This window comes from Phoxinus phoxinus, assembly GCF_949152265.1.
Source record: "Phoxinus phoxinus genome assembly, chromosome: 17".
NCBI lineage: Eukaryota > Metazoa > Chordata > Actinopteri > Cypriniformes > Leuciscidae > Phoxinus > Phoxinus phoxinus.
Window position 1 is genome coordinate 22,299,842 of NC_136892.1, and position 13,369 is coordinate 22,313,210.

The following is a 13,369-nucleotide window of genomic DNA, read 5'->3' on the forward strand; positions in this document are numbered from 1 at the left end:
ATATTTTTGTAACCGATTACATTGTAACTGAACTATAGCGTTATCGGTTGTTTTATCCATAAATTTATGTTGCTTATGTATGTTGTTTTCTGGAATACGTTCTCCTCAAAACATTGGATTCATCCGCGCTGTGCCGTGTCGAAAGCACGACTGCACGTAAAGTTGATAATGCCGGGAATAACTGCAATTGCAGATTTCAAACAGAGATAGCGACAAAGAGGAAAAGTACAGACTGCAGCTTTAAATATTGATAATGAAAATCATGTTGTACTGCTGTAGTATAATAGTTACAACTGTGCAAAAAAACATGTAAAACTATAATAAACATTATTAAATATTGGTTCTCGTTATCAGATGCTTAAACAAAAAATGTCTACACAATCTTTTTAAATGATGTTCAAATGTTCTTCCTAGAGTTTGTGGTAAAGACGACCCTCATTTGTTACATCAGGATAAGAGAGAGAACAGTACAACAGTACAAATAAAATCTGAAATTACAATCAGTCCAGAACTTTAGAGTGCAGCTTCAGCAGAAGTATGGCCACATCATCTTGTTTCTTGTTCCTCTGTTATGTTCTTCACTTGGTCTCAGAATCCTCAGATTGAATTATTTGGTTAACCTGGCTTGCAATTAGCCATATGTCTTTGTTCTTCTCTCTTGTAGAAATGGCAGATCCAGATCACCTGTGCTATTTTGTCAAAGGGTGGAGAGCTCCCCAACAAAACTGTTTCTAAAGCTCAGCTGCTTTTAATGAGTACCTTTTATGGACTGGTCATCAGCTCTACTTTTTGCGAAACCACTCATATTCTAAAACCTCCTCTAAACTTTAGGTGTGTCGACAACACCGAAGACGGAGGCGCCATCTTAGAACATCCTGGCATTCTGAACAAATTTGAAGAGGAGAACTAGTTGTGCATTTTCTTTTTGGCTACGTAACACAAAATGACGTTGACATGAAAACTGCTTCTAAATATATATATATATTTTAAAAGTAACATCCTACACATTTTTGCCATACAAAGATGTCATGCACATGACGATAGTTTCTTATTGTAATGTATATCATATAATTGCACTCTATATAGGGATATTGTCCCACCATGGGATAGACTGGTGTAACCTTGGATGAGAATTTATGTTGTGAGTGGGTGAATTCTTAATAATTCACGATGGTAACAGACATGAGGTGGTCCATTTCCATTTTTTGAAGATGCATTGCCTTCCTTGCCTACTTGGACAGATCACACGTGTGATTTAGTATTTGTTTCAGCATTGTGTACGCTGGTAACATTTGTAAGAAAAAAAGCCACCCCACTTTAGTGGTTGGATCGACTTCAGAATCAGAAAATGCTCATAAACCTTACTTAATAAAACATTTATGCTTTATATTGTGTCGTATGAGGCGATCACCTCCTTACTGTAGGCTATTGGAAATCATGGAAAATGTTTTTTTACTCATGTTGGTTCAACTAGATTAGTGAAGACATAACACATATCATTTTTTAATTAGATGTTTAATTTGATTGAAAGACAAAACATCAAAGAACAACTCACAAAGTAGAACAGATGACTTTTTTTCATTTTCTTAAAAATAAGACAAAATATGATGAGAGGACAATCCTTCTCTTTGAGATGGCAAAAGAAGGAAACCAAAAGGCAAAGTAGAGGTGAAAAGAGCGAAAGTGTTGAGAGTTGACGTCACCCCTTACATAACTCCACTTTAAAATGCTCCTATTTGAATTTTCCCACTTCAAATCAACATTTATACAATGTATACAACAGCCCACAGAAAGAGGAAAGGAAGGGAGGATATATAAGCAAGGAATAAAATTACATTTGTACAAAAATAGATTTTTTCCCCCCTACAATGTTTTTTTTAATATTTTTTTAAAAAGGTCCTGTCTCTGTGAGGACTGAAGACTGAAGCGGTGACTGAGTCAAAGTTTATCCTCGCTCATTTAAACGGGAAACAAGTGGCTAAACAATAGGTTTCTTTAGATCTTTTCATTCCAGACATTTGTTTGAGGTTTTATGTGAACAAAAATGTATTCATCTACCAAGGAGCTGGTGTAAGATCTTGTCTTAGGGCTCTGAACTGCTGGTATCAGTCTAAAATTTTCAGTTTTCTTTCTTTCTTTGTGTTATTCAAGGCTGAACACAAAAGCTTCAGCAATTAAAAAAAACATTTCTAATATCTGAGAATATAACAGTGCAATTAGGCCTGGTTTTAGTCAATTTAAGAAAAACGATAGGCTCCTTTACTAACATCGTCTGGAAACATTTAAAGAATGGATTTATATACTTTCATATTTAGAAATATACACACATTTACATATAGACAAAATATAGCTTTATGTTATAAAGCATGTATTAATTCTATCAAGGTTATCACTTCTGCATTACTCCATTTCCTACAGGAGAAAGTTTTTCATTTTGATCTCACAAACCTGCGTATGGCTTCAAGATACTGGTGATCCAAAATACTTATCCATTAAAAGGTCTGGTGAAGCCAATAAAATTCCTTTGCCACGCAAACAAAACAAGGTTCAGTAATCGTAGAGAGGCATCCTAATAAACAGCACTGACTGAAGTTGGTTGGGCTTCACTCCATCTCGAGTGATCTAAAATCATGCTATTGCTGAAGACCCTTGTAAGACTGCACTCAAACAAAAACAAACATTGATAATATCACGTAAAAGTGCCATTTTTTTCCTCTGATTAAATACTTGTACAAAATTCAAGTAATGTTGCAGTGCTGCATCTCCACCACTAGAGGGAAGTCTCAGCTCTCCCATTGCCTCGGTATTCCCTACCAGTACTGCTCCACTCCTGTCAATGCAAAAAACCCGAATATCTCTCGGCAAACTGCTGGAGACCCCAATCTTGGTCCTGGCGGTCTAACCTTGTTCACATGTGGTCTTTCATTGCCGGGATTTGAAAAACAAACTCACTATGGACAGTCTTTGGGGAAAAATGCTAAATGCATAGTTTAGCAGCAGCAGCAGCATACAGGAAAAAAAAAAGAGAGAAAATGCTGAAGACGGCAAATTACAGACCCCGAAAACAAATGAAACCTTTACAAAAAAAAAAGGCCCCGAAACCTCCATTCTCTCAAAACAACACAACATCTGAAACATGAGGTTAAGTGCTTAGAAACATCCTAATGATAACACACACTTGCAAGACTTGACTGCATGAGACGGCTGGTGCAAACGGCTGATGCAGGAGAGGATGGGCGACACAAAGGACTCGATATACCTTGATAAAAGTGACGAAAGAGAGGTAACGGCACACGTTTTGAAAAACCATTAAAAAAAAACAGGATACCAATACTGAATTGGTTGTAATAAACTGTACAAGTCTCGAACAAGTTCGGAAAATCACTTGAGGTGAAATAGTATACAGGCAGACGAGACGCACAGCGGGACATGTGGGCGACTTCTAGGTGGCAGGATGTCCACTATAAGCGTATTCACGTTTCGGCATCATGAGCTCTGAGAACAGGCAGATTGGATTTTGAAAAGCTCATGTTTTGAGTGCATACTGAAAAAGTGTGAATGATCATAATCCAAAACTCAAAGTGGCTCATTAGACTTAGAATCTACTCACAGCGACCTCGGGGATCCCTTCCTTTCTGATCCTGAAGTTACGTCCTTATTGTGTCTGCTACCCGCCACTGATTACACTGGGGGTGAGCTGGGAGAACCAACTCCTCCCTTGGTTCCTTCGTTCAGAGCAACCTCACTTTTTAAATGACAGTAATTACAGGAACATTCTATCAGGAACAGCCCGCTTGAGGGAAAAATGGCATTTGCAGCAGGATTGTAATCGCAAAAACTCCCACCAGGGGCTGAAAACACAATGTTTGTGTTAGAAACCTGGATCATTACCCCGCATTGCCATCATTATCATCTCCCATAAGTCTTCATGCGCCCAGACACGGCAGCCCAGCCTCAATCCCGAATGCAAGACTGCTAAAGTCGGCCCATCCATCAGCCACATGAGGCTGATTACAGCCATGGATCCCTCCCTTAGGACCCATTATATCCCAACATACACGATCCCGCGCAAGACATTCCTGCAATTACTGCATCTCCATCAAATATATTCGTTTTTTTTTTTTTCATATTTATCCATTGAAGGATAGTTTGATACACCGGTGTCCAGTATTGTCTATGGGCTTCAAGTCCATTGTCATCTTTTTTTTCTTATGCGTAATATATATATATATATATTTATATCTTTATACAAAGTATAAAACAGACCCATGGACTCCATGACTGTGTATTGGAAACGCTGAGTTGAGCGGCGGTTCTGAAAGTCCGTCGGCTCTGGCGATGTCACTTGTTCCGTTTCTTCAGGGCCTTTGGGGTGGTAGACCCTTGTTACCCCCGGCGACAGGAGGGCGTTATGTCATTGTCATTTGGTGGGGCGCCTCTAGCATCTCCATGAGGAAGGTGTCGATGGGAGTGTCCCCTATGAGCTTGAAGAAGAACAGATGCTCCAAACACTTCAGTCCAATGGAACGCAGGGCAGGGAGCCGCAGCAACAACTTAGCAAACCTGCACACAAGATCACAAATAATCAATCGTGTAAATAAAAAAAACAAGACAGATATACAATTAAACTGATATATCTTTTATTTTTTGACACAGCTGACAACCAGTTAACCTTTGAAGTTGGACAAGACCTGAGAAGTATGAAGCTATGAAACTTTGGTGCCTTTTCTCTGCAAATTTAATATTTTAATTAATAAATGTATTATTCAAGTTTTTTTTATTATGAATATGCTACTTGTGATGTCATTCTGCATCCAGATCTTCACTGCAAGTGGTTCTTGTACCTTCCAGGTTGTTCAGGGTACTTCTGTTTGCAGTAGGCTTCCAGAGAGGCATAGACCTTCTCTCTCAGCGCCTCCACCTCACCAGGGTTCGACAGGCCTTTGGAGTCTGAAATAGTTAAGGATGTATAACAAAGTTATGTTTTGGAGTAGGAACTGAACCATCCTGCTCCAGCACACCCTCAAAGAGAATGGTGTTCTAACGGAGCAATGCAGCCGCTCAAGACCGTTAATGGAACCAAACGAACTGTTCGAAACAAGAAACGGGTCGGTTCTGGACTCCCAACACCAATCCTCCCTCAACTCAATCTGGTACTCTGGAAGAGGCTTCTGAGAGCCTCTAATTGGGAAAATAAGAGCTGTCTCTTTTCCCCCTCTCTATAAAGTGAAGGGAACAGAGGAGAGGTCTGTCCTCGGAGAATGCGCTCAGTGAATGAGAGATGCTTTAGCATATGTGATTGGGGGGGGGGGGGGGGGGGGGGTTATGTTTACTCTGGGATACAAAGACCACTGTGAAGAAAAAAACATTGGACAGATATAGTGGAGAGTGAGAGGAAATTGAGCAGTAAGAGAGGGAACGGGTTCAGGAAACGTCACAGGGTGGACACTTCATAGCAATTTCAAAAACTTCAACTTACAGAAACAAGTTTTTGACCTGTAGTGTCAGAAAAAGGAATATAAAGTAGCACCTGGGTTGAAAAGGACGATGGCTCGAAGGCACCCTAGCTCTGTTTTATCCATCTGCATGTCTCTCATCTTTGACACCAACTCTGTCAGCACCCTGAATATAAGAGAAAACACACAGGTTAAGAGTGAAAAACAGCTGCCGAGAAATGAGACTCACGTGGGCAGATTTTATTCCATTACAGCTTTGGCGGGCAGCAGCTCTTAAATATAAATATCGCCTCAATAAAATGTCTAAATTGGCATCACTTCCTCTGATCCAGAGGGTGACGTCTCCTCTGTCGATCTTGGCCTTTGCGTGACCGGGTGACGGCACACACACTGGTGCGATGCAACCTCGTTCCCACTCTTAACACACTGTAATTGAATTGGCCTCTTGGAACAATGAGCGGAGGGGTGGGGAACTTCAGCCCAGTGTTTAAGTCGACCATCCACTTCATTTGTGCCATGGCTGTCACTTGCAGAGGACCTGATAAAGAAACATTATCAGTGCCGCGCATCTTAATGCGAGCGGCATTAACATCGAGATCCATTCTTCCAGAGGAGTCGAGTGTATTCTAATGGCTAAAGCAGGCTCTGGGCGGTGAGAGGCGAGTGGAGTCTTCAACCACGGTCAGGTGACACGGCTGCAGGGGATGTCAACGTTACAATTACCATTAGTACAGTCGTGATTAGTATTTCTGTTTTGTTTTTCAGTAAAATGATCTTTAAGATAGATTTCCTTAAACAGACACGTGTAGGATTGTTTTCAGTGAATATCTGTTACAAACATAAACATGTTAGATTTATTGTTTAAAAAAAGTTACTCATTAACTTATCACTTATAGTCTAATACTAAATAGTAATTATATATATTTGCCTTTAGTTTTTACTTTTTATCATTGCTATTCTTTATTAATTTCCATCTAAGCTACTTCATTAGTGGGAATGCTGAACAACGCATTTCACTTGCTATGTTTTCATCCAAAGTTGCAAAATTACCTTGTGCGTAAAATTGGAATATCGCTTAAAACTTTTGCGAATTAAGCACCGTTTTGTCCCATGTGTTCAAGAGAACAAAGTTGTTACTTCCTGGAAAATTGGCACAAAATATTTGTGATCAAAATGAAAGATGCTGCAATTGGGGAATCTACTGTGACTCTTTTTTCCTACATCATAAATGATTGTGTTTTAGAGTGTGCTGGCAAAACCCAATAAACGCTTTAATGTTATCTGGCGTTCGGACATCATGTGAGGCGCTACTGGGAGGGAATTAAACCAAATCAATTTGATGACAGACTTCGGCTCAGGCATTTCAGAACGATCAAACCAACATTAAAGATGATGTGCAATGAAACTGATCCACTGGTAGGTCCAGTTATCCAATGATTCCTCAACAGTCTTTGGTTGTGAATTGAGGGATTTATTCGGTGAATGCATTTCCATCGTAATTTATGCGCATGTCTTTTTATCAGATAAAAAATGATCCGCCTTAATTGAGCGCAAAAGTCTTTATGTGCATTTTTAGAATTTATGCGCATCTTGGCGTTCCATCTAGTGTTTTTTTAATGCAATATCCTAAAATCCGCATAAACATAGATGGCAGGAAACATGCTGTTGTCAACAAGCGGCGCTGCTGCGTTATTGTACACTTGACAACTAAACTTTGTACTCCGTAACACAACGGCCCTCTTCAAACCTTATCTGGGTTTAGATCTGGCCAAAAAAAGCTGGTCGCACAGCATTGTTCAGGTTTGTGTGGGAGCAGATACAGTGTAAAGCCCTTGGCGACACTGGGTGTATCCGCTATATTTTTTGATTTCATCATAAATGACACACAAATGGATTTCCTTTAACATTTTCTGTCTGAGCACTCGACCATTTCTGCATGACCTCTGTTTCCAGCGCGGCTGCATATTTAATGAATATCGATGTAAATCCATAGAAAGCTCCACTGGCAGAAATGTCAAGGTTCCTCCTCTGTCCTGAACATTTCCAGTGTGACCATCTCTTTGTGCCGTTATGCATGTATACGTTCCATATGGTTAAAGCTTCAAAATATATTACCAAAAATGAAAAATTATGTTTCATTCAATTTCTTTCTTTTTTTCAAAATATAGTATATACACAATTTACATATATTTCAATGAGCAATATGTAAAAAAACATACACACACAAATGTGTAAAAAAATAAATCTAAAAACATTGTACTATATTTTTTTTTATTCTTAACCCTTACCAGGTTTTGATCGTTTGGTCAAATCGTCCACAAATTTTCAGTGGACCAAAATTAGAAGTGTCATTCGAACCTGTCAAATATGGCTCCTACTCCGGCACTGTGGGCGCTGTTCCGGTGCACGTGTAATCCCGTGGCCAACAGTATCCCGTCCTTCACTGTTATCGAACGATGTGAAAATGACGCAATGAGGAGCTCATTCCATCCTGAGAGAGACAGCGAAATCATGATAAAACATTCCGCACCATGAGAGTGAATTAAGCAAGTATCGGAGTGACAGGGCTCCTTTAACTAGTCTGCCTAGCAACTACCCCACTCCCCTCATTTCCCCAGAGTTGAGCTTGGGAAAAACTGAGATGCTTTCATCAGTGAGACAGCAGAACTAAAGGGGTTATTTATAGAAAACCTGAGAGCTCAGAGAGAAAACGAGAGAAGACCCTCTCAACATGTTCTTCAGCTTGTTCTGCATGTGACTCGCTAATAGAACGGGCCATAAAGGAAATTAAAAGCAAAGCAGTTCGTTGAACGGTGGTCTACACAGCATGTGTTCAACTCATACTTTGTCAACTTCTTAGAAACATAGAAACTTCCCCCCTCCTTTTCAATATTTTACATTAGTTTTTAGTGCTTCTCTTAAGCCTTACACCAAAACAATAATGACATGTTTTGCTCTCCCCACCACACAAATGAACTTCATATGAACTTCAAAACCAGACAGCATTTTTGAGGATTAAAGGTATGTTTAGCATCTAGAGTCTTGTCCAAGTAGGCAGAATTCTACAGTGTTGTCTATGTAGGCAGCACACTAGGTAAGACATACTGTATAGTTTATTACAAGTAATTTGAATGGTGCTCAAGACACTTAACGGTGGATGTCATTGATTAGATTTCAGCAGCAAAACGTAAAAAAATATTTTAAAAAATAATTTAAAAAATCCGAAAAAGTTAGTTCTGAGAAAAGTGATTATTTGATTAGATTTGCAGATGACCCTTTTCATATTGTGTATCAAATGAAATCACATTTTGGGAAAGAAATGAAGGCATTTTTGGTCATATCACATTTCGGACATGTTATCTATAGATGAATGCTAGAATGTTTTCTTAAGGCCCGTTCACACCATCGGATGATATCGATCTGTTTGTTCCAAGTGTGCACTGCAGTTCTGTAATCTGTTGCTTAAATGCTCAAGCTCTTTAAAGCAGGATTGATTCTGATTGACGTATTATCATTCATCAACTGGAAAATATCATTCTGATAAAATCGGAAAGTAATTCCAACTATATAATTTCTCCGTGCCGATATCGTTATAGTTGTGGACTCTGCTATTCTTTTATATTTAGAATGATTTTTAAAACTATATCTTTATCATTATCATAGTTCTCCTCCTTGGAGTGAACGGTGCTTAAGGCAGCAGCTCACTAGGTTTTGAAACAGTCTGTTAAAAACAAACAAACTTAACTGCCTTAAGGGAGTTTTTTGTTGTTGTTGCAATTTCAGGCAATTTTAAAACGCATTTAAAAACCTACCATGTCATCTAAGCAGACAGAACGCTACAATGTAGTCTAGATAGACACCAAACTAGGTTATGAAACACACCCGTAGTATCTGCAATTCTGCATAACTTTCAATTCAACACTCTTAATTCAGCATTTTACATTTGAATGAACTGGTCCTGTTTCTAGCCGAGTAAGCCGTTCTTTATGAGTGCTTAATTCTGTCGGTTTGTGCTCTTAAATTCACCTGCTCGTAGAAGAATGACCTGGTCGTCCAGCGGGAGCTCAGAAAAATGCGGAATCCTCTTGGCCCATTCCACTAGAGTGAAGAGCTGCTTGTCTGCGGCCTGACAGATGTTTGTGACTGGATCATTGGGCTGTTGGAGGACACAAGAACACAAGCGTCATACACGTGGTCCATCTAAATGTCTAGACACGTGTGTCTGATTTCACACACCGTTGTGTTTTAAAATGTATCCGAATGCAATTCAAGCACACGTTGTATTCTCAGTGTTGACACAAAGGGCGCTATATAGTGAGCATTAGCTTAACTTGCCATCGTCTTCAGTCAGTTTTCTCTTTCAGGTCAACTACTGTCATGCTGGGCCATGGTTAGTTAAAGTTACTTGAACTGTTGACATGTTTATAGCTAGCTATCTGTTATACGGCACAGATATTTCAGGGTTACTTTATCACCCTCTTGAATACTTCTGCTCTCCTCAGCCTCACACATGGGGACTAATCCGCTTGGAGCAGAAGTGAACAGGAAGGCAAAACAAACAGTGCTTTTGCCCCGGCCTGCGCAGGAAATACCTGCCGAGAGCTGGTGCTAAAAAATGACTCTCTTTCTAATCGGGCGTTTCCTGCAGGAAGCTCCCTGGAACTAAATTCACTTTGACATATTTGGCCATTTCCAAACTTTTACGGAATACCGCTAAACTTATAAAAGGACCCAGAGAAGGACACGTAATTAACTGTCAAACAAAGGATTGTGGTAAAAAAAAAAAAAAAAAATGCATTCATTGTTCTTGAAAATGCCATTGTGCAGGACGTCACACGAGGGAGTTTGTGTACGGCAAGTAGCCTTTAATGCCTCCTGCAGATTTGAGTCTATTAGCACGTCTCGATGCGGAACGCTCCGGCTCCATCAAAGAGAGAGGACAAATGAGAGATATGAAAAATGGCATAGATGATTCCAGCTTCACGTTGCGTGAAGCCAAGGGAGGGATAGATGCGCTGCTTTGTTTTATAAGATGAAAGAGTGAGTCAACGGCGTGCGGGAGAGAGGGAATGAGCGCAGAAGAGAGAGGAAAGCAGCAGGAGAGGGTTTTCTGTAGGACGAGAACAAATAGTCATTGAGTGCCGTTTCTCAACTCAAGTGTCAAAAGGAAAGGCATTAGAAAACATCAACAGGACATTGCAATGGGTGAAAGGACAAATAGTTTTTTAAGAAAACAAACAGAGGGGGAGAAGAATTATATCAATATTTATCAAAATTATTGGAGGGAGTGTGTGTGTGCATTCCTGGAAAATCCTGACCTCACTTTTGGCAGCCTGCTAGATTCACTCAGTGCATTGCAGGAAGTTTATTAATAGGTTAGACACAATGACACCACAATTATGAGTCAAGAGCTTTTGAAAGGGTCAATATATCAGTCGCAGTCACTCAAACAGCCTCATCTAACAGTCCGTAAAGTGAAGAGAGAGAGAGAGAGAAAAAAAAACATCACTCAGTTAAGAAAAGACACAAACATGTTGGGTTTTTATGTTTCATGGGGACTTTCCATTAACATTTTTATACTGTATATTCTATCCCTCAAACCCTAAACATCACAGAAAACTTTCTAAATTGTAACCTTTCAAAACACATCACTTAGTATGATTTATAAGCCGTTTTCTCCATGGGTATTGCCATTTTGTCCCCATAACGTAGGGTTTACATTAATGTTTGACCCCTCTCAGACCAGGCCTGAACAAGCTTGAAGTGTTGCAGATGTGATGCCTGCGACAGATACTGCGAGAGAATATAGTCATCCGTCAGCGACGCGAGCAGCAACCGACAATAGAGGAACAGATACAGCAAAGGCGGCTGCGATGGTTTGGCCACGTCTGCAGAATGACTGATAACAGATTACCAAAACTCGAAAATCATTGTATTTGCAGATGCCTTATTTTGTTAATTGTGTATCTAATAAAATGTGCAAATACTTGATGAGACCCCTTTTGGCCATTATTAGATGCAAGAAACATCTCCACAATCGGAATTTGGGAAATGATTGATGACAGATAAACAGAGGGCTCTTCCGTGAATTACGAATCAGAACACGGGAACTCCCAGGAGAACGTGTCAAAGAGTTGAATGTTTCCCCTCTATGGTATTTAAGTGGCGGTTTAAAACTCGCACTGACAACAGCAGCAGATCAAAGGCAGAAGTTGGAGATGGCAAACTGTTAGCCAGACGCAAAGCCATCTCTCAGAAAACAGATGCAGCTTATGAATATTTCTGCGGCTGATCAGGGACATGCAGACGATCCTCCTTGGTGCAACAATTTCTGCCATGTTTTTTACCACATACATAAACAAACAGATAATTAATTCACAAAGCAACAATATAAAGGAAAGCGAAGTGCTGAAGAGAACCTCTGATGCTCCTCAAAAGAATACATCTCCCAGAGTTCTTGTTAAACACGGTAATACTCATGAATGATGAATAGCCATCTTAGCTGTTTACACTGACCTTGTTTCTTCACTCAAAACAATCAAAAATGACCAAAAAAAAGGAGCAGTAAGCGATTTCTGAGAAACACTGTTGATATTTGAAATCAACCCAAACAAACACACCGCTCCCTTCATTGCTTCGCCCCCAAAATGCACAAACACGCAATGGATGTGGATGTTTCTTTATCATAGCTGATGCAAAGCAAAATAATGCTTCTCGAAAAATAAAGCGAAGACGACGAACGAATGACAAGCAAGAACAAAAACTGAACATAATATTACACAAGAGTATATACAAGCAAGAGTTCATTGCTATTCGGCAGCAGCACACCAGATTCAGACAAACAGTGACACTCAAAACTATAACAACAGCATATCATGGTTTTGTGAAACAGAAAAACCAATGTTACTCACGTATGGAGCAGAAACAAAGCAACATCGGGTCCAATCTGTGCAATCCATTTTCAGGCCTTCCTGCTTGGGTCTCTCCAGCACTGGAAAGTGGGTCCTAAAGCTCTTACCTGATCATAACCCTTGTTTTTTCAGTGATATTCCTTTTCTCTTTTGTAATGTCTTTCACCCATCTCTCTTTCTACAGTCTTTCTTCAAATCTCCCTTTTGCTCACCCTCACTCATCTCCCATCATGAGTGGACACGCCCCCTACTGCTGATTGGCTACAAGTGTGTTGTGGTGCTCAGTCCGATCTACTTTCAACAGCGTTTCTCAGAAATTGCTTACTGCACCTTTAACATGCTTAACAAATATATTGATTATTGGAAAGAACAAAATCATAATAAACATTTAATGATTTCAAACTAATTTGTGTGGGAGAAAAAAAACTATAAAACTGTTTTTAAACAATTGAAACTTTAAACAAAGCTAAAGTTCAGGTAAATGTTTCACGGTCTCTCCCACATTAATTAATAATACAAAAAATTAATATAAATGTGATAAATAAGAAAATAATCTATACATCAATAATGATTATTTTAATGGCCTCTTAAATGACAATGGAAGCTTCATAAAGTGTGCAAATACAATAATATGGTACTATAGGTCAAGCTTAAAATGCAGCACTCTGTTTTTAAGCAATATAACTAGGTGGGGTTCATCTCCCCATCCTCAGAGGTTGATCTAGATAAAAATGTGTCCAAGTAACAGAAAATAAGTGGTTGATGGAGGAGGTAAAACCCACCATGAAGGATTTCTATAGTGTGAATAAAGCCAGCCATATGATTTGCTAGAGACTCGGCAGTGCGGGGCGAACGCTAGCCCCAGGGCGCGAATGATGACGACTTTTTAAGATTTGAGGAGACGCTTTGATAACATTCTCTTCATGACCGTCACAAAACAACGGCTGTTTTTGTTCCCGCTGAATGGAAAGCATTCGGCCTGCATTATTCACAGCGGATCCT

General features: G+C 39.6%; 1 protein-coding gene across 7 annotated transcripts in view; it reads right to left on the minus strand.

Moving 5' to 3' along the window:
* Positions 1-1,506: 1,506 nt before the first annotated feature.
* Positions 1,507-13,369, minus strand: part of rxraa (retinoid X receptor, alpha a) — a 172,195-nt gene continuing 160,332 nt past the window's right edge. For all 7 annotated transcript variants that reach the window (XM_079586676.1, XM_079586672.1, XM_079586674.1 and 4 more), the window contains 5 exons: positions 9,483-9,612; positions 7,815-7,947; positions 5,531-5,622; positions 4,845-4,950; positions 1,507-4,563 (listed from right to left, as the gene is read on the minus strand). In XM_079586676.1, coding sequence (XP_079442802.1) covers positions 4,410-4,563; positions 4,845-4,950; positions 5,531-5,622; positions 7,815-7,947; positions 9,483-9,612 — 615 coding nt within the window. In that variant the 3' untranslated portion in view covers positions 1,507-4,409. The remainder of the gene's footprint in view (positions 4,564-4,844; positions 4,951-5,530; positions 5,623-7,814; positions 7,948-9,482; positions 9,613-13,369) is intronic.